This window comes from Erpetoichthys calabaricus, chromosome 5, assembly GCF_900747795.2.
Source record: "Erpetoichthys calabaricus chromosome 5, fErpCal1.3, whole genome shotgun sequence".
NCBI lineage: Eukaryota > Metazoa > Chordata > Cladistia > Polypteriformes > Polypteridae > Erpetoichthys > Erpetoichthys calabaricus.
In genome coordinates, this window is record NC_041398.2 from 205,570,412 (window position 1) to 205,593,231 (window position 22,820).

Sequence of the window (22,820 nt, forward strand, 5' to 3'; positions counted from 1 at the left end):
TGTGCTCCATGACAAGACAGAGATGACAGTTCAGTCCTCACAATTAAAAGAATGCAAACATATCTTCCTCTTCAACAGGAGCAAACGAATCAATAGGGCTGTTTGCTTTTAAGTATGCGAAGCACCGCGGCACAAAGCTGTTGAAGGCGGCAGCTCATACCCCCTCCGTCAGGAGCAGAGAGAGAGAGATAGAGAGAGAGACAGATAAAAAATCAATACGTGCCCTTTGAGCTTTTAAGTATGCGAAGCACCCGTGCAGCATACTTAAAAGCTGCACACAGAAGGTGCAGCAACGTGAAGATAATCTTTCAGCATTTTTAGACGAGCGTCCGTATCGTCTAGTGTGTGCGAACAGCCCCCCTGCCTCACACCCCCTACGTCAGGATCAGACAGAGAGAGAGAGAGAGAAAGAAAAGTAAGTGGGTAGCTTCTCAGCCATCTGCCAATAGCGTCCCTTGTATTAAATCAACTGGGCAAACCAACTGAGGAAGCATGTACCAGAAATTAAAAGACCCATTGGCCGCAGAAACCCGCGAAGCAGCGAAAAATCCGCGATATATTATTTAAAATATGCTTACATATAAAATCCGCGATGGAGTGAAGCCGCGAAAGGCGAAGCGCGATATAGCGAGGATTACTGTATATATATTATATTATATATATATATATATATATATATATATATATATATATTGTATATGTATGTAGATATGTATATATATATGTGTATATGTATATGTATATATATATATATGTAGATATGTATATATATATGTGTATATGTATATGTATATATATGTTTATTGTGTGTGTGTGTATTTTATATATATAAAAACACAGCAACACTCATAACAATGACAACACAATTACATTGACTAATCATGTTACGTTATTTTAGAATGTTTCCTTTACTTTTTCATAACCTCTTTAACACACTACTTCTCCGCTGCGAAGCGCGGGTATTTTGCTAGTATATATATATATACTATATATAATTTATATGTTTGTTTATATAATTTATATATTTATTTATATATTTATTTATATATACATATATTATATATATTAGTATATATATATATATATATATATATATATATATTATATATATATATATATAAATAAAATTAAAAAAAATCTTTTCCCCAAATTGGATTTGAGTCCCATCACCCAACTTCAAAGCCTTAACCACTATGCCACCCTGCCTGACATATTAATTTATTGCTTTCAAATTTTATAGATTATTGAACTGTTAGATTAAAGAAGCCATTCTGCAGTACAAGCAAAGCTATAATCCAAGTTTTTTGTGGGAATGCCACAAGTAATTTTTCATAGCCATAATCATATGCAAAAGCCAGGCTGTATTACTCATAGGTACAGAGTTTATCTCCAAGGAGGAATTACAACTTTACAGACACTGAAGAAAAACAAATTTTCATAAACAACACAAAAACTTCTGACTCATGTAATAAGAGAGATGCTGCTGTCCATGACAGGCTTGTAGGTGGCGTAAAATGTAGTCAGACATGTTCAGTTATACTATAGATTAACATTTGAATACAGCAGGTCCAAAGGTAATGTGTTAGGGCTTTTTAGTTTTGGGGCTTTTTCTTACTTTCCCTTACACTTTCTTTTGCCTTGTTTGTTTTGCTTGATTGTCATTTGATAGGAAGTTCAAATAACTTTTTCTGGAATACATACTTTAGAGTAAAGTGTATAAGTATATAAGTGTATTACATGCAGAAGTAAACAGTAATGTTGTATACCTTTCATGTTTTCAGCAATTATGTGAGAATCAATACAATAGTATATATATATATTTATCCTAAACCTATATTATTATATAACGTTTTTCTGTTGTTTTTTTTGTTAATCCCAAGATTCATAAAATCTGTGTACTTACCCTGCTTTTCCTTTTTTTCTGTTTTCTTTTTTAAACAGACAGACAATTGCAAAGAGGCTGAATACAATCTGTGCCCAAGTGATCCCATTTCTGTCTCAGGAAGTAAGACTACTTTTTTATCTGTTAACATGCAATTATAACTTATCTGTTTTAAAATTAACTTTTTAAATATATTACAATAACCAAGCCAAGGGGACATCTGTTAATGTCCCAGCATGTGAGCCTTCTACTGAAAAGTGTAGCATTTGTGAGAACAGGCCATTCACCTCATCCTATTCACCTAACTTTATATTATGAAAAAAATTATAAGCAAGAAGTCAGGGGGCATTCATCTCTGAGTTCCCCACCTTTTGAATTTTATGTAGAATGATTATGTGAGTACTTGTCAGTAATTTTTAAGATATACTAATATGATGTGTTTTCTTTACAGCATCAACAGCAAGTTGCACAGGCAGTAGAAAGAGCAAAACAAGTGACTATGGCAGAACTTAACGCCATCATCGGGGTACGTGGCCTTCCAGGTCTACCTCCTACAGTGTGTATAAATTTCTGTTACCTATTGCTGGGGGTTGTGGGTAAGAATTCAAAAAAACACTTTTGTGTGTGTTTAAATAAAATTATTACAATGCCTGAATGTGATTTAATCATAAACAATGATCAAAAACAAAAGAACCAACTTGAATTCCAATATAGAAGCACCTGAAAACAGTCAGACATTATATTTAGGGTGGCTTATCTATGGTAAACTGTAGATTTGTTTTCACTTTTTGTCCCAGTTCCCATTGTTTAAAGTGAAATCAGTATGTTGTAATCTGGTGCCAAATCTTGCTGTTGACAGTCAGGTGACTGGATTATAATGTCATGTTCACGTGCTATTGGACATACGGAAAATTTGAGATTCTGAGTTAGAAATTCCAGTGAATACCCCGCAAAGTTATAAGTCAGATAAAATAAAGCCTCCCGATTTCTCGGAGTTGTAATGTAACACTGACATTTAAACTTAGTCTGTTGTACAAAAAAAAAATGTAAGTTGGTCAGCCAAAAATGTTATTTTTGTGGACAAATTGTTTTGCAAAGCTGAAGTCATATACATTTAATACAGTTTATCTTTAAGTGCTTTTTTCAGACCAAGTGACAAATCATTGGAAACCTCTTCTTGTTTCTTCGAATAGTTCAACCAGAAATTCATGTGAATACACTGAAGCAGGAAGGTGAAACATCACAATTTGTAGCTTTGAATACTCTGGTAGCACATGAGCACAGCATAGTAGTGTTTATGGTTAATCAAGTAATATACAGTGGAAATCAGCCATCAGTTATGTGTAGAGTTTTTTGTTATAATGAACATACTAAATTTACTTTGTATGTTTAGCTTGCATTAAAGAGTACTAATAATATGGAAAATACCTAGTAAACACCCATTACAGAACAAGAAGTAGGTTTTCGGCACAGAAGAATAGGCAAAACTGGGAGCAGGACAGATATGGTCACTAAACAATCATTTTAGGTTTCAATACTCTGGAAATACATCATTTGACCATTCAATAATCAATTAATATGAATCACTTGGACTTTCGCTGTGTTCATGCTTAAAGAAAGAAAAAAAGCATCATTTTTTGTCCTGTGCTCTTGGAACCTTTTATAGGATGTTTTTATATTGCTTTAAACAACTGAAGAGGTTAGCTTTACAATTTAAAAATTGGCAAAAAGTATAGGCAAGAAGTTCTGTTTTTTTTTTTTTTTTTTTTTTTTTTTTTTGGAAGTCCCCAATACTTGGGTAAGATACCTTATGTGCATTTTACCCATTATTATGAAGTTAGGAGATGCAAAGGGCCTACAGTGATGGTCACCTTTTGTAAAATTCTGTAAAAGCAAAAGAAAGAAACCCATGAAACAAACTTTCTGATCAATTAATCATTTTAGGGGAACATTTGCAGTTTCAATGGCCCTTTCTGGATGGAGGCTTGTTAGTTTACCTTAATTTTGGGTCCTTCAGTTATAGAACTGCTCCATATAAATGAGCAATTTAAATCTGCAGTTTAATACTTTTGAAAAAGATTCTCATACAGGAGGAGGAGGAGGAGAAGGCTAGGGGCATGCGCCTGATACAGTGCGATGCCGCACCCACCACATGACAAACCACCTCAGGATCCAAGATCAGGACCCAAGTGCAACCATGCAATGGGTGACACCTCAGCACCAACATATTCAGACAATTAACTTTTTATGCTTTTGGGCACACATGATAGACGGATATTGACCAATTTTTGTGGATTTACTGTTTGTAGCTGCGTTTTTCCAAAGTTACCAAAGATCAGCAGCTCTAACTTAAAAAGCCTGACACGCAGAAATGATTCCACAGACAAAATATCCTTCGTTTTTAAAAGCTTTAGTTAAGTTTCAAAGTATAACAGTTCACACAAAAAGAAAATTAAAATAGCAAAAAAGACAAAAAATTAATGTTAACAAAATTCTTGTTCTAAGCTTAATCTTGCTACTTCTTAAATCGTTACTAATTACTTATCATTTCTGAACCATGTCAAAACGTTTCTGAACCATTTCAAAACGGTCAGAAAACAGTATGCTTATCCCATTTCTAACTTGAAAATGGGTCTTTTAAATCCCTGCTTACTGGGGCCTGTTCTAACACAACAGAACTTCTTAACACACTGTTTCTCAGTTATACCAAGAAGGTTCTATCTCTTACTAACTTATAGGGGGAAAAGGACCATACCATTGTCTATGACTATGGAAGAAATTATATTCTATTCAAAATTAAGCAAACATTAATATGAGTTTAACTCAAAACTTTTTAACATTCTAAAACTGGCTCTTACACTGGTCGTTGATTGTTACGGTGTAAAAAGCAGTTTTTGTCTTTACATTAATTGTATACAAAGAAAATGTTAGGAAAACTGTTGTTTTGCAGAGTCTCGGCTAGGCCATTGTCCAGAATGCTAAAGTAATATGAAATTCTAAGCATATGTGCTGGAGTTTGATATTTTTGATCTTATTTGTCCATTAGATATAATTTATCTGCTAGTTGAAATCATCAGCAAGATAGCTAACAACCAAGCAAGAAATGTTTTGGGCAGAATGTAAATTGAAAATAAACCGAATAGACTGATATGACAGCTGGGGACCTCTTACTTTACTCTTGAGAAAATTTTGAAAAAAGAAATAACACTGTATGTATAATTTTTGAATTACATCAAACAGCATTTTTAAAGTCTTAATGAAGAACTTATCAGTGTTATTAAAATCATTATTCGAAACTTTGATTAGGAAACTCGCTGAATTATTCAGTGAGATGTGCCTGGTTAAGACATTTTTTTTCATGTGTCATATATGCATTTGTGCTGTTCATGTACAGTTTTAGATTAAGTAATCTATCATTGCTATGCCATGAGAAAACTATGCAATCATAACATTTTTTATTATGCTACAAAGAAGTTCTAAAATTAGTAGCAAGTGTAATGTGATTTCCCATTGGGATTAATGAAGTACTTCATCTATCTATCTATCTATCTATTATAGGTACATTATCATTTTTCCATTTTCTTTTCATATGCATTTATTGCTTTTACTATGTGTGATTATCGTAAGTCCTCCAAGCCCACTTGAATATTTTTAAGTGATGCACGGTAAATCTGGTCATTTGAAAATTGATAGGAACTAGTCTTAGTCTTTCCATCATAACATATTGTTTTACGCTTCATACTTAATGAGCACATTTTTGGAGCATCACAGAAGAAGTTGAATATGAAGTTGAATTTTATCTTTATACGCTAATTCAGGATATCAGAAAGCTGAATAAATTAAGTTCCTACTATTATAAGGGATTGCTCTGTGTCTGAAATGCCTTTAGGCTTAGATTTCTGCCCATTTCAATATGTGAAGTTTTCATAATTTCTTGGCAATTTTTTAGATAAATTGTTAAATTCTAATTGCTAAGTGTTCATGTACAAAATTATCCATTTGTTGTACTGGATCAGAAGACATATATTTATTTATGCATGTACACGGGCGCACACACAATGATATACAGTATATGTATATATAATGTGTGTGTGTGTGTATGTGTATATATATATATATATAATATATATATAATATATATATATATATAAAATATAATATATATATATATATATATATATATATATATATATATATTATATATATATATATAATTATATATAATATATATATATAATTATATATGTGGTGTGTGTGTATATGTATTGTGGAGACTGGCTCGGACACAGACAGCAGACATGCTCATGTCACCCAACACACAATTATTTACACTATTATTTACAATTACGTTGCCTCAAACCCCAATCTTCCCCAAAAGTCCAGGCCAACCACTCTGCCCTCTTCGGACCCGCCTCCCTTCTCTCTTTCTATCCACCTTGTCCTGCTTCCATCCGACTCCAGCCTCGAATGAAGGGAGGCTGCCCCTTTTATCCGTACCCGGATCGTGTTCCAGGTGTGCACTGGCAATCCCACGGACACGCCCCTGTGTGGCGGAAAATTCGGCTGTCTCCCGGAAGCACTCCGGGTGTTCCCTCTCTTCTTCCCCACCCAGCACTTCCTGGTTTGGTGGCGGAAGTAATGGGGTCCAGGGTCCTTCAGGCAGGGGGATGCCCCCTGGTGGTGACCAAGGCCCCTACAGGGTTGGGCTTCCAAGCCCTGTACCTGTGGCCCCCAATACAACCAGGGTGGACGCCCCCCCCACTGTCTGGAGGAGGAATGAGCCCTCCTCCTGTCTTCCTGGGCGTCCCCGGCCGGGCATGAGCCCCGTCTGGGTGCCACAGTGTATATACAGTAATCCCTCCTCCATCGCGGGGGTTGCGTTCCAGAGCCACCCGTGAAATAAGAAAATCCGCGAAGTAGAAACATATGTTTATATGGTTATTTTTATAATTGTCATTGCTTGGGTCACAGATTTTGCGCAGAAATACAGGAGGTTGTAGAGAGACGGGAACGTTATTCAAAACACTAGCAAACAAAACATTTGTCTCTTTTTCAAATGTTTAAAACTGTGCTCCATGACAAGACAGAGATGACAGTTCCATCTCACAATTAAAGAATGCAAACATATCTTCCTCTTCAAAGGAGTGAAGCAAACAAATCAATAGGGCTGTTTGGCTTTTAAATATGCGAAGCACCGCGGCACAAAGCTGTTGAAGGCGGCAGCTCACACCCCCTCCGTCAGGAGCAGGGAGAGAGAGAGAGAGAGAGACAGAGAAAAATCAATACATGCCTTTTGAGCTTTTAAGTATGCAAAGCACCTTTGCAGCATGTCGCTTCACGAAGCAGCTGCACACAGAAGGTATAAACGTGAAGATAATCTTTCAGCATTTTTAGACGAGCGTCCGTATAGTCTAGGTGTGTGAACAACCCCCCTGCTCACACACCCCTACGTCAGGATCAGAGAGAGAGTCGGCGCAAGAGAGAGAGAGAAAAGTAAGTTGGGTCGCTTCTCAGCCATCTGCCAATAGCGTCCCTTGTATGAAATCAACTGGGCAAAACCAACTGAGGGAAGCATGTACCAGAAATTAAAAGACCCATTGTCGCAGAAATCCGCAAACCAGCAAAAAATCTGCGATATATATTTAAATATGCTTACATAATAAAATCCGCGATGGAGTGAAGCCCGCAAAAGGCGAAGCGCGATATAGCGAGGGATTACTGGTATGTGTGTGTGATATATATATATATATATATATATATATATATATATATATATATATATGTGTGTGTGTGTGTGTGTGTGTGTGTGTGTGTGTGTGTGTGTATATGTAACCATTCATATATCATTGTGTGAAAAAAAAATACAAAAAATAAGGTGGGAATTAGATGGCCTGTAATAAATGGTGGCTTTTTTTGCTTTCATTCCTGCATTAGCAGCTTGAGTAGATTCAAATTACTCATTATCAATTTATGGTAATTGCTTGTGAGAAGATGCCCTGCTGGTCTTTATAGTGTTCTCAGACACTTTGTAATGATAATTAGACATGCTGCTGTAAGGATTAAAGATGGCATAGACTAGTGACGTACATAGACAATGGGACCAGTTAATCCATCTGTGCTTAAAATTACATCCCTACTGGGAGATGGTTTTTATTTATTTATTTATTTATGGGGGAAGGGGTGTAGGGGTTAGTGGGGATTGGAAGACTGAAATAAGAGTTGAGGATTAGTCCTGAAAAAAAGAAATGGCCCTGGATTGAAAACTTTTCTTTCATCAGATTCCAGTTGCAGCTCTACGGTCAATTTGCCTGTAGTAAGCTGTTGGTCGTCAATTAAGTGAAATAAACTAGAAGGGTGACCCTCATTTCCTTTTAATAGCGCTTTCTCCCTGAACTCGTAAGCTTCAGTGGATTTTCAGCTTAAATTTTATTCACACCCACTTTATACTACTTGACAGCTTAGCCTTATATAAACATACTGTCCCTTTTGTGCACCCACTTTTCATAGTGTGTTTCTTTTTGTTCCCCTTGTACTGTCAGATTTGTATTGCCACTCAGTTGTTTTATTGAATTTCTAGAGTGAATGTAAGGTTCAAGTGATGGCAAAAGGTTTCCTTATGAAAGAATCAGCCAGCAGTAACCTCAGCAGTCATTTTCATTTTTATTCTCAAGAGTGAAAAAGGTAAATAGTGGACTTTAAGGAAATGGATAAATTACCTAGAGAATACCTGTAGATGTTGAATGCCTGTAGGTTGCAAGCTTATATCATTTCAGCAATTTCATGCTTGAACTTTTTTTCCTTTTTTTGTCTTTCATTGGATTAATAAAGTATCTATCTATCTATCTATCTATCTATCTATCTATCTATCTATCTATCTATCTATCTATCTATCTATCTATCTATCTATCTATCTATCTATCTATCTATCTATCATAATTAGCACCATTATTTTCAGCTGTACCTTTATTAGCTCTGCTGCATAATGTACAGCTATTTTGTTTTCTGTTTACCATAACTGGTAATATTTAAATACTTTAGGATTAGAAGACTCATCAATTAAAATGAGACTGAAAACTGTCACAAAGGATGGATTTAAGTTTTCACATCTGTATTATTATTCTTTGCACCCAAGTAAAAATGAAAGGCCTCTAAAATGCAGTTCAGTAAAATTTTAAATCTGATGGCTAATTAATTCAAACGCATTTCTTGCAGTACTTCTACTTGAGCACTTTTTGTAATGTCTCACTATTTTTAAAAATCAGGGTTTTTCTGCAGTTTTCAGTATTTATGTTGTTGATGACATATATTAAATGATTTGTCAATTGATTTATTTAAACCCACATATTTGGATTCAGTCCATGTCAGTTGACACTAACATACACTTGCACTCACCCCCACATTCACTTATCCAGAGCAATTCTGGAGTTACCAATCATCCCGGGTCCGAGACTACCACCTGGTCTTAATCTGTGTGGAGTTTGCACATTTGCCTTCTGTTTGTGTGGCTTCTTCTCCAGGTACTTCAGGTTTCCTGTCACATTCTCAAAGCCCTATGAGATGTATTCAAAATTTTAACTTGGTTCCTGTCGGTAGCGAGTGTGGGTGGTGTATATGTGAGTACTCTAGTGATGACTAGTAGCCGTGTGTAAACTTTCCACTGTTCGTTTAAATAAAAAATCACACTTGTTTTTGAACAAAAAATGCATTTAAGCCATGTGTTTAAATTAAAAAGCAAAAACTGCAACAGTATTATACAGTATACAGCCCCACCAACAAAAACTGGTACTACAGTACACACCATAAATAAAACATTTAGTATATGATATGCAGTCATTTGGAATAAATTTTGTACTCTATGCTTAAAAGGCTAAGTTACTTTATATTTCTTCAGATGGTTCATATTAATCATATTAATTTGTATAATTTCCATGTTTATTTTTTTGTGTTTGTAGCATATTTGCATATTGAAGTGAGGTGTTGTGTATGGGTGTGAGAGATACCGAATCCCATAGTGTCGTTTTTTTTTTCTCCTTATTTGATTCCGATGCTGCTCTAGTGTGTGTTTCCAGATTTTTCATAATCCATTAGGGCTAAATGATTTAGGGAAAATATCTAATTGCGTTTTTTTTTCTGACAGATATTGTAATTGCCATATGATTTGCAATACAATTTTTTTTTTAAAGCTTCAGTTCAATATTCACTATGTAACAGATTTAAAATATGATGGAGCATTACCACATGAGATACCATCAGACTATTAGCCGCTCTATATTCTAATGCAAAAATGACATTTTTATTACATTTTTAATTGGCATAGAACATAGAATAATCAAACAGAGTAACTATCATTAAATCTGTGACTTGTGGCTCAGGAGTAGCATCTAAATATTTCACAATATGTGATCATTTGAAGAATTTGCTGATATCTAGCATTTAGCTTCTAAATTGACAAACCACAGAAAAATTATCCAAAAAGTGAACAACTAAATAAAATAGAAATAGTATATAAATTTTACACAAAATATCTAAATATTCTACTTTCAAATAAAATGTTTATTTGCAGATAACTCATTTATCTTTTGAACTTTTTTTCACAAAGGCTGCCACTATAAGGATATAGGGGAGTGCAACTTTAAATCTTAAAATTACTCCAAACAGAGGCCTTACATAATCTTTCTTCCCTAACATTTCTACTTCTTCTCAACTCTCATTGCGGTCTTTACAGATTTTTGTCAAGAACACCAGCATGTCAACCTTTTCTGATTTCAGACATGAATTCTTACACATGACCTTAGTGCCCCCGGTACTAAAATGTCTGTTGGATTGTGAACCTATGGCTTGTGTACACAGGAATTTGTGAGCCAGTTTGCCTAGCACTGAAAAGTTAGCATTGTGCACTAGGGCTGTCAAATTAGCCAAAAAATAAGGTTTGAATAGTCAAGTAAAATAAGTAAATATTCTAATATATTCAAATATGTTATTACACATATGCTTGTACTTGATTTTTTTATATACTTTACTATTATGGTAATGGCCACAGCCTTGGTTAGAGCAAAAACAAATGTCAACAAAAAAAAAACATTCTAGCGGTACTCAGACAACGGTTATTTAAAAATAAGGGTCAGCAAAATTTTTCCATTTGCTTTAATTAGAAGGTTATAGTGTTAAACAGCAGTTAGAGGCCTTTGGTTTGAGAGTAAATGCAACAGAATCGGATGCAAAATGATACTTTTACATAAATTGAAAAACATTTAGAAAAAATGCTCGGAGTACACTTGTGGCAGAGCCATTGCTCAGACCAGGTGGGCCTTTCCATTTCTGTGTGTGAACAGTAGTCAGTATGAATTCCTAACTTTATTTAAAGTGAATCCTAGTGCACTTTTTTTAACAAAGCACTGATGCCAAAGTACAGTGGAACCTTGGGTCACGACCGTAATTCGTTCCAAAACTCTGGTCATAACCCGACTTGGTCGTGACCCAAAGTAATTTCCCCATAGGATTGTATGTAAATACAATTAATCCATTCCAGACCGTACGAACTGTATGTAAATATATATTTTTTTAAACATTTTTAAGCACAAAAAATAGTTAATCATACCATAGAATGTACAGCGTAATAGTTAACTAAATGTAAAAGCATTGAATAACACTGAGAAATCCTTGAACAGAGAAAAGTAACATTGCAAGAATTCACGCTATAGCCTTACGAACTGCTCGCTGTAAACAATTTTTTTAATGAGTTTTAAGCACAGGGAAAAAAATGAACATTTGAAAAATCTATCTATCCATCCATCCATCCATTCTCCAACCCGCTGAATCCGAACACAGGGTCACGGGGGGTCTGCTGGAGCCAATCCCAGCCAACAGAGGGCACAAGGCAGGAACCAACCCTGGGCAGGGTGCCAACCCACCGCAGGACACACACAAACACACCCACACACCAAGCACACACTAGGGCCAATTTAGAGTCGCCAGTCCACCTAACCTGCATGTCTTTGGACTGTGGGAGGAAACCCACACAGACACGGGGAGAACATGCAAACTCCACGCAGAGAGGACCCGGGAATCGAACCCAGGTCTCCCAACTGCGAGGCAGCAGCGCTACCCACTGCGCCACCGTGCCGCCTGAAAAATCTATAATTTAATAAACAACCAAGAAAAGTAACATTGCAACAATGCACGCTACGAACCGAAAAATGAAAATTTGAAAAATCCGTAATACAAAAACTAACCATAAACTAACCTTGCATGAGTTGAGTTCTGGCATGAAGGAAGTGAGGAGGAACTGGGTGGAGAGGAGATTACAGTTTTGAAGGTTCGCTGCATGCTCCCATCTCGCTTCCAGGAGCCCTTAAACCCGTCACCGTCGGTAATGTTACTGATGAGCACAACAGTGAGGCACTACAATGGAGCAATCGGATGGTGCAAAAAGTGCCAAGTGCTTTTATTAAAATCAACAAAACAACAATCAAAAACAAAGTCCAAATTAAATAAAGTGCAGTGCTTTCAGAATCCTTCAATAAATAAATGATCCCATAAAAACAAGAAAGTCTTCATTAAATACAACAAGGCTAAAACAATGCTGAAAGCAGTCTCTTTAAAAACAAGCCCGGTGCATTCTTTAACTGCCTTCTCAGCCTTACGCGGCCAGCTGTCCTCACGCTCTTTCTCTCGCTTGCTCGCTTGCGCTCACTCTCGCGCTCTCTCTTTTACTTTCGCTCGCTCGCTCACTCACTCTCTTGCGCTCTCTCTCTCTTGCTCGCTCGCTGCACAGGGAATGTAAAGGGAGAGACTGAACACGTGCAGAAATCATCGGCGCGTTCAAAACCGGAAGGGAAACTGGCTTGTTCGTCACCTGAGTGTGTGGTTGTTAACAAATGCAAACGTTTGGCGAACTTTTTGGTCATAACCCCGATTTGTATGTGGTCCGAGACGTTCGTGACCCGAGGTTCCATTGTAAATGAATACCAATCAATCAAGCACTAGTTTAAAGAAATGATTTGTAATGAGAGGTCTGTGGCACTTTGAGCACCAAACAAGCTCACATCAACAGAGTAGACCTGTCGCTCAGATACCACTAAACCTGCCAATAAACACATTGCAGGCTTTAGAATATACTATATACATACTATATTAAAAACATACTGGACATTAAAATAATGCATCACCAAGCCAGACAGCACATATGTATAAAGTAAAAGAGACCATGTTGTAGCAATCGCCCGATACGGGATCACGATTCCTACACTTCACCACCTGAAGTGGACGATAGTTGAAGGATAAAATAGCATTACCATATTCGGTCCTCAGCCCCTCTTGTCCCTATGCGCGCCCTTAAATAACTGGTAAAAACAAATCAGAAGAAAGTGGGACTGGTAAATATATTGAAATCTGCTGATTTACATTTACTTGCCTGGTGCCTGAGTGCTCATTTGTGAACCCCCTTCCCCAGATGCCTTCCCCAGCAGCCAAATCCTAACCCCCGGTTTTATACGGACAATAAAGAAAATAAAAAAAAAACTGTTCTCCGAGAAAGCAAAAAGAAAGATTTAACGTAGTCCATATATACGAGAAGAAACCTGCAGTTCAGTTCCTACCGTCGGATGGCATGAGGAAACACAACTGTCCTCTGGTGAAAATGTTTTCTCCACTGGCTGTCACGAAGAAACCCACTCACGAGTCCAACTCACCAAACGGGAGCACCCGGAGAACACTAGACCCTGGCCTCTTCTCGGGGATTTGTCACACTGATTATTACTTCGGGGTGGCCACCCACAAATAGCAGACGTCCCTGGATGACGTCAGATCCTGATGATTCTTAAAGTGTAGATAGTTGTCTCCTTACCTTCAGCCTTTTCCTTCCTTTTTTCTCCTCCTTTCCTCGATCCGCCGTTCCCCTTAAAAAGTTTCCCGCTGAAACATCTTTTCCCTGCTTGGTTGTTATGGTAACATGACACAGGCAACTGGCAGCTAGAATGTTTACCGGGCGGGGTCCTCCCAGCACTGGGTCGTCCTCGCAAGTGCCTGAAGGGCTATTTATAAACACCCTCCCAGCCACATTATAAAGTGATGGACAGTCCAGAAGGCCAACCTAAATGACAAGTTATGTAGCCTTGCTACATATTAGCAACTGCGCGACCCACAGCCTTGCACAGCGCAGCACAGAAAGAGATCAATGTTAAAACTTGCCCGGAATGGAGTTCCTTCTCAGGATTGTCAATGACCAGGTCATTTACTGTGATTGAGCTTGGCACATGTTATTCATTCCAACTTTGTTTGGTTCCTTTGCTCATTCTGTTTGATTGCTGAACTCTGTTGTCTATATGAGGATCTTCTGGTGAAATATCAAGTAGATAAGGTCATGTAATTAAGGAGTGGGGGCAATGTCTGGCATTTTTCAATATCTGTAATGTTATTTTTTAAAACAGATGCGCTATGCTTTGTAAATATAAATAGTTCATATTGCCGAAGTTAATACTGAGTTACCATCCATACCGATTAATCGTTTTGGGTATGATATGTGATTAATAGGTGCCTTTCTAGTGAGTACAATCAAAAATTACATATACGTACAGTATGTACATTTTATACAAACCCATATCAGGAAAATTTGGAATGATATGGAAAAAGCAAATAAGAAAAAAAAAGCAGTGACTCTTAAATTTATTTTGACTTTTATTTCATTGTAGACAGTATGAAGATATTTCATGTTTTCTCTGGTCAACTTTATTTCATTTGTTAATATACATCCATCCCTGCATTTCAGGCCCGCAACTCATTCCATTAAAAACTGGTATGGTAAAGCATTTGCTACTTAGTAATGTCACCATTCCTTTTCACAACTCATATAAGATGTTTTGGCACCGAGGATACCAAGTGATGAAACATTTCAGATGTTATTTTGTCCCATTCTTCCTGCAAACACATCTTAAGGTGTGCCAACAGTATAGAGTTGATGTCACATTTTTCGTTTCAAAATTTTCCACACATACTCATTTGGGGACAGATCAGGACTGCAGGCAGGCCAGTTCAGTACCTATACCCACTTCTTCCGCAGCCATGCCTTTTTAATGTGTGCAGAATGTGTCTTGTTGAAAAATACATGGTATAATGCATAGTAATAGTAATAATGGGTTACATTTATTGAGCGCCTTTCACAAACCCAAGGTCGCTTTACATACAGAGTAAAAAAAAAAAAAAAAAAAAAAATTACCCAGATGACAAAAGTGTAGTATGCAAGTATAAATTAACTTTGCCAAGGTCACTGACACAACCCCATACCATGACAGACCCTGGCCTTTGGAGTTGTTGCTAATAACAGTGTGGATGGTCCTTTTCATCTTTTTTGGTCATTTTCATGGGCATAGAACATGGTGTCCATTTCTACCAAAAAAGATCAGGAATGCTGATTCCTCTGACCGCAGTACATATTTCCACTGTGTGATGGTCCATCCCAGATGCCTCAGAGACCAGAGAAGTTGATGCTGCTTCTGGACATGGTTAACAAAAGGTTTATTTTTTGCACAATAAAGTTTTAAGTGGCATTTGTGAATGTAACACTGTATTGTAGTGCTTGACGAAGGTTTGCCAAAGTAGTCCCTTGCCCATGTGTTTTTATCAGCTATTGATGACTGATGGTTCTTGATGCAGTGCTGTCTGAGGGATCATTAACTCAGGCTTGCGCCCTTTCCTTTTACATACTGAAATTCCTCTAGATTCCTTGAATTGTTTAATAATATTATGCACTGTAGAGAGGGAATATGCAAATCCTTTTCAATCTGTCTTTGAGGAACATTCTTTTTTAAAATTTCAATAATTTTCTCACACGTTTGTTGACAAACTGGAGATCCTCTGCCCTTCTTTTCTCCTCAAACAATCAGCCTTTCACAGATACTGCTTTTGTTCCAAGTCATGATTACCATCACCTGTTGATATAACCTGTTTGAATTCACATCATTATTTAATTATTTTACCTCATTACTGCCTAGGGATGTGAATTGATAAGATTTTCACGATTCCGATTCCATTTTCGATTCTGTTTAACAATTCGATTCTTTATCGATTCTCCTATCGATTCTTATTTTTAAAAAAGGAGAACACACAGGTCGATTAACTTAGAACTTTGTTTTATATCTTATCTTTGAACAAGATAGAAATTTAGGAGTAGCATGACCTTACAAACCCAACAGTGAGATCTTAAGAGATCCACAGCCTACGGCTCCTCGATGGGGTGCCATGGGGTCCCCAGAAAAAAATGTGTAAATGTAAAATAATAATAAAATAAATATTCTTCTGTAGCAATAACAAAGTATAACATAAATTATTCTGTGGCAATTACACAAGAATGTCCAGTAACATTTACACTCTCCTTTTTAAAAGTATATATGAGCTGAGCACTCAAAAATAAAACTACATCAGCCAGCAACAAATACAATCAACTCAAGTCCAATGGAACTGTGCACTGTGCAATTCTGCAACCATCAACTATTTTGATAGCTACATCCATGTTGGCCGCATTATCAACAGTGGCTGCCACAACCTTGTCTTTGATACCATACTCCTCCAAGATCTCATCAGTCTCCTCTGCTACAGCTGTCCCTGTCTGTGCCTGGTACACTGGTTTGGTTTTGAGGACTTTTTCTTGAGCCTGGCCATTCCTGACATAATGCATCGTTACTGTGAGGTAATGATCTTGACTAAAACTTGCCCATCCATCTGCAGTGACGGCTGCCTTCAACACATGTTTCAGCTCAGAAATGGAAATGGATGAAACATCTGGTAAGAGGAGAACACGCAAATTTGACATTCCCTGACTTAGCATACAATTAAACACATTCACTTACCGAAAATCAGGGGCATCTACTGTGGCAAATGGGTGCAAGCCTTTTACCAGAAACTTAGTCACTGCTCGGTGACATTCGTCTATCCTGGCCTGTGTCATTTTACTTTTCCCCGCCTCTGTGAAAGGAGAAGCTACCGGTAGACTGCAGCGAGAACTGCCAGCATCTGAGACAGCCAGACTTTGTCTGTCTCTCTCGTCATGGTCATCTAAATGCAATGCACAGTAATAGCAGGTTTTGCAATAAGGCAAATCGCGCTAACATAATATGCAATGTTAGTTGATTAGTTACCTGCCGTATTAACGGGAGAGGACCTGCAAACGTTACCGCTGCTGCTGGGTTGAGATTCACTAGTCCGGAGCGGATCAAAAACACAACATTCATTTAAGGTTATCGCGTGTTTTGTGTGCAAATGCTTTTGCATATTCGTAGTGTTTCCTCCCTTTGATTAAATATCTACTTTGCAAGTATTGCAAGTTGCCCTGTTGTCATCCTTTCTCGTAAAGTATAACCAAATTTTGAGCATTTGTGCCGCTTAGGCGCCATGTTTCCGGCTGGGTAAATGACGCTACGCAACGTGGTGACGTCATTCGAGGCGACTGGAATCGATAGGGGAATCGTTTGCAAAAATGGCAAACAATTCCAAGGAATTGAAACAGTGGGAACCGGTTCTCAACAAGAACTGGTTTTCGATGCCCATCCCTATTACTTCCTAGTCCCAACTTTCTTTGGAATATGTTGCAGGCTTGAAATGCAGGAGTGGATGTGTATTAACAAATGAAATGAAGTTGGTCTAACAAAACATGAAATATTGGGTTCATACTAGGTGCAATGAAATAAAAGTTAAAGTTAAATTAAGAATAACTGAGGTTTTTTATTTATTTGCAATTTCCATACCGTCCCAACCTTTTCTGATTTGGGGTTGTAAAAGAGTATTTTTCTCTCTTCTTCTTCTTTCGGCTGCTCCCGTTAGGGGTTGCCACAGCGGACCATCTTCTTCCATATCTTTCTGTCCTCTGCATCTTGTTCTGTTACACCCATCACCTGCATGTCTTCTCTCATTAAAAAAAAATGAATGGATGGTCCTAGCGGTCTGATTGGACATGCGGACAGCCACTGGTCCGACTTGTGGATCAAAGAGCACAGCAGTGGGGCGGAAAAAAAAAATGTCTTTCTCATTAGTACAGCTAGACTCCTTCAAAACAAGCTAATCATTTAAAATTACAAAAAGGATGATCATCTAAGTGAAGTGCAAAAACAGATATGCATAATACTGCAGATTTGCATAGCGCGTTTGGAGTAACTCGATGCCAAAATTAATGCAGATAAAATAAACTCTTTTAAAATTTATCTATTTATTCATTTTTACAATCGAACATACGCTTCTGCCTTTGCATTAAACCTTTTTTAAATAAACTCAAATTACTATTTGAAAAGCAACATTTGTTCTGACAACCTTATTGGTAATAAACACTGCATAACATATACCCTAAAACGCACCTTTATGATTTGCTAATTGCATTAATTGAAATCAATTGATCTTTCTGCCCTATAATTCATCACTGCAGGTACTTCAAAAAGACTGTAATTTCAAAGTGCATGTGTTGATGTGGTTTGCCTGAGTAACATAAGGGTAGGGTGGATGTTGAATTAGATCGGCCGAGGATAGCTTAAGGACCCAACTTCCATGAATAAAATGACAACCCTACTGGATTTTGTAAGAACGTCTCAAATTAGTATGGTTTGAAATCAAGAACAGCAACTACAGTAAATCTTAAAGCTTCATTGTGCTTCAGAACTTGCTACGCGTGAAATACCTTTGGGGAGGGTTAGAGAGAATATAGGGAAGGCCGACACAGAGCCAAAAGATCTCATCCTGGCAGTCAGGTGATCTCAGCATTACCCAACACTTTGGAATAATCTGTTAAATGGGACCAAGAGTGCTTTCTTTTATATGTTACTAACAGTTTAAATGCTGTCTCATGTCATTCTCATTTAATCCATGTCTAGAACTTAGTACTAAACCTAATAAATATTTGTTTTTCACTTCAGATCCTTACACAAAAAAGTAAAATCTGTGGATCTGTGCTGGTATCCCGAAGGTTGCCGGTTCGAATCCCCGTCACTGCCAAAAAGCCACTGCTCTGCTGGGCCCTTGAGCAAGGCCCTTAACCTGTAATTGCTCCAGGGGCGCTGTACAATGGCTGACCATGCGCTCTGACCCCAAGGGGTATGCGAAAACTACCAAATTCCTAATGCAAGAAATTGTATAAGGTGAAATAAAGAAAAAAAAAAAAAAATGCCACTCTTCCCCAGAGTTTTTTAGGCAAATAGTATCTTATGCCTTACCATGCAGTGAACATGAGGGAAACTTGCTGCAAGTATACAGCTGAGTTTTCTCAGCTGCTATTAAAATAAAGCTAATAAAGCACAGAAAATGTGAAGGATATTTATATTAAAAAAATTTTTTTTTGTATTTTCCTTTTAATAAGTATGTGTATATTGTAATTTATTTACTTTATGTGTACATTAATCTGTATATTTAAAAGTTAAAATAGAGTTCATTTAGATGTTGAAATCCTTCCTTTACAGAGTCTTGCCTCTGTCTTTTCCTAAGTAGCCATTTCCAGTTCTAAGTACCTAGTAATTATGTTTATGAGTACAATGGTTTTCTTGCTCTTGCACATGCTTGATTTTTCTTGAAAAGGATTGTGTGCATCCTGAAAAACTGGTGCGGTGTTAAATTGGGTTGACAGTTCACTAGACCTTTGCTCTCCCTCATTGCACATGTAATGTGTCAGTCTGTCTCCCCAGGGTAAAGAAGTGGCGGGCCTGTCTGCTCCTCCTAGCAGCAGCTGTAGTAGAAGTAAACTTTGCCCAGTTTGATAGCAGCTGTCAGTATTGTTCAGGGACCTGTCCTAGTGTTTAGAACAATAGAAGGGCATGCTCTATAATCATGGTTGAGCTTAAGCCAAAAGTAGCAGTAGATGTTTGATTTTAGTAAGCTATTAGTAGCATGAATGATCTATAATAAGTTTAAACAAACAAAAAAAAAATTATCAGTTACATTATTCAGAGATCAAAGTCAGTCAAACAGTACATTGTATGCACTATTTTTTTTTACTTTATTTTGTATGAAATTTCTTTTTCATAAACTTGGATTTATGAAGATAGAGTTAAATGCAAGTCTACTGAAACCCACTGTCAATTTCTGAATCTACTTATCTTGTTTAGGGCTTGGTAGCACAGCATCCAGGGCATCCCATTTGTCTATCTTAGGGCATACTTGAACAAATACACCCACATGAGCTCACAAACTGGCTCCCATATTTACCATTCAGCTTGGCTTCATCTCTTCATTCAGTGTAAAAATGTATATAATTATTGTTTAGTTATAATTTGTTATTATATTATAAACCCTTGATTGCATTTGTTTTTTTCTTCCTTTTCTTCCTGGTTAGTCATTACAAGGTGAAATGTGCCAGGGGATTAACAGATGTTGGTATAATTTTTCACTCCTCGTTTAGAACAACCAGCTGTCTGAGTCCGCACACTGCGAGTATGAGGTTAAACCTCCTGAGAACAAGCCAAAGACATAAGTGAGAAAGAGACTGACAGAGAGAAAAGTCATATAGTACAATCATAAAAATCTACATTTACTTACATTTCGATAATGGCCAACATAGAACATAATAATCTTAACAATACTTGTAGACATTAGCAATGTTTTTTTGCAGTAACTGAAACACTTAAATTGTAGGCAATAAACTAAACTTACTGAATTAAGGTTTTATAATATTCTTTTATATTATTTTTCTTTATTTGTGTGTATGTATGTAATATATGTTTAAAATTTACCTAGTATCATACATCTAATTGGTTATCTTACCATTTATGTCTATTTGTATTGGCCTTGATTTTGTGTAAATGCCACCTTTATGTCAAATATTAAATTTATAGTATTGAATTTCATGCAAAATATGAATTAACTGAAATAACCCAAACAGATGCATTGCCACTCCTGACTATACATACTCTCTATATATTACAAGACGTTTCACATATTATGAGCTTTCTTAACAAAAGACAAAAAAATGGCTGTAGCAGATGGTCCTAACGGCTCTAATGTGGAAGCCCACAGAACTGAAAGTACATGTCTGAAACAAAGGTGTGACAAAAGGTATAGAGGTTAAGCATTCTTAGTTGTATCAAAAATTAGGGATAGTCAGCAGTCACTAAATATCATTGCTTTCTTCAGTTTTAAGAAACATAAGTATGGAATGAGATGACCTGCATAAGCTACAGTAGCAGTGCCTACTGTTTTCATTAGATTTTCACTGACACAAGATAATGTTTATATAACCGTTTTCCTGCTTGTCCTTGCTTGCAATAGGAGTTTAAAGTACTATGGTAGAATAAATTATGGTATACGATGAAAGTATTTGTGGCATTGAGTGTTGCATTATAGGTTCATATCATATCTGTAGATTCACTGACAATATTTGTGTTAAAGGTTCCAAGGTTTATAATTCTCGCATTGCAATATGCTCATTTAAAAATATAGTTGCTTTGTGCAGGAGATGGGCCTTTCTCTTGTGTAAACTTTTTGTTTCAATTTGTTGTGTTATGAGTGTTAAAGGTAGAAGCAGGTGAATGATATATAAGCTGTATGTGTACACATCTAATCATTTATATCTTATAGTGCCTTTCATGGAGCCACTATAATGTATTTGTGGTAGACACTTGACTGACAACCTAATTTAGGTTACACTTCTGGCCATTTCCTTAGTACACTGGTTAAAGACATGATTTTAAACCACACACAGTGTTTGTGTTTTAATGACTTATATGAATTTGTTGTATACAGGTACTGTGTCATGTAGTCTTAACCAAAAATATTTTATATATGAATAAATGAATCCATTATTAAGACTATTACTGTGATTCATAGTAGTTGTAATTAAATTTCTGTTAAGGTCCAGTCATTCTTACAGGTTGGTGCCTGGAATTGCTTGGACAAGTCCAACTTAAAATGAGGTGTTAAAGAAAAGAGAACTGTAGATTTTGGGGTTAAAAGAAATAGAACATAATTATAATTATCCTGTTTCTCTGATTTTTTTTTTAATATTCACTTTATTCTTTGTTCCTCCCTCCTTTTTCTGTATATATATATCTACCTCTGCATTTGAAACAGCAACAGCAGCTCCAGGCTCAGCATTTGTCGCATGGCCACGGCCCTCCAGTGCCTCTCACCCCCCACCCCACAGGACTGCACCCTTCCGGACTGCCTCACCTGGGAAGCAGTGCAGGCCTTCTGGCTCTCTCCAATGCCCTGAGTGGACAGCCTCACTTGGCAGTCAAGGAAGACAAGAAAAACAGCCATGATTCAGACCACCACAGAGGTGAGAGGCAAGGCAAGCTTGATTAGGACTTTTCATTGTGAACCTTCATAATGCTTCTTTTTTGAATTTTTTAGAAGAGCAGAAGAACTTAAAATTAATCTGTGCTTTTATTACAAAATATGCCATTTTTTTGACTGCTGTGGCAGTGCCATGTTGAGGTGGGTGGAGCTAACACTAAGATTTTTAAACTAGTAGCTTGCACTACAATAAATCACAATTTGCATATACTTATATAGTTATTTTTTCGTATGTATGTGCCTTGAATGTTGACTGCTGAGTCTGCTTCTTGCATTGGATCAGGTTTTGTCAAGAGTTTTTTTCCATTACGTACTGGGCTGAATGTTTAATATATTCAGTCTGTGCTGCAGTCAATGTATTTTTTTTTTCCCTAACTTAAAAAGATTCAAAGACATCTAGTGTACCTTTTCTGTAACTGTTTGCATGTTGTAGTTTGACTCAATTAATGGACAGCTACAAAACCATTGTAGTGATAAGTGGACACTGTTTAGAATTACATTCTTTGCTTATTGAATTTAGTCTGTTAACCATCAGATAAAGAGACTGGTCATTGCTTGTACCATGGGGTTGCTATGACCATGATCTGTTTCTTCCTTTTTTTTTTTTATTTTGTCAGTACTTTGGCCTAAAACTGAATACAAATATGAAACCGCCCTGCTTTAACATGAGTGTAAATTT

At 36.8% G+C, this 22,820-nt stretch overlaps 1 protein-coding gene across 4 annotated transcripts in view; it reads left to right on the forward strand.

The window, feature by feature from the left end:
• The window catches only part of LOC114652190 (transducin-like enhancer protein 1), a 129,619-nt gene that overhangs the window by 53,816 nt on the left and 52,983 nt on the right, over positions 1-22,820 (forward strand). Inside the window, exons 5-7 of one of the 4 annotated variants that reach the window (XM_051928052.1) lie at positions 1,946-2,005; positions 2,334-2,438; positions 21,917-22,124. In XM_051928052.1, the coding sequence (XP_051784012.1) occupies positions 1,946-2,005; positions 2,334-2,438; positions 21,917-22,124 (373 nt within the window). Of the gene's footprint in view, positions 1-1,940; positions 2,006-2,333; positions 2,439-21,916; positions 22,125-22,820 lie in introns of those variants that run through there. The other 3 variants (XM_051928053.1, XM_028802433.2, XM_028802436.2) reach the window with 3 other exon arrangements.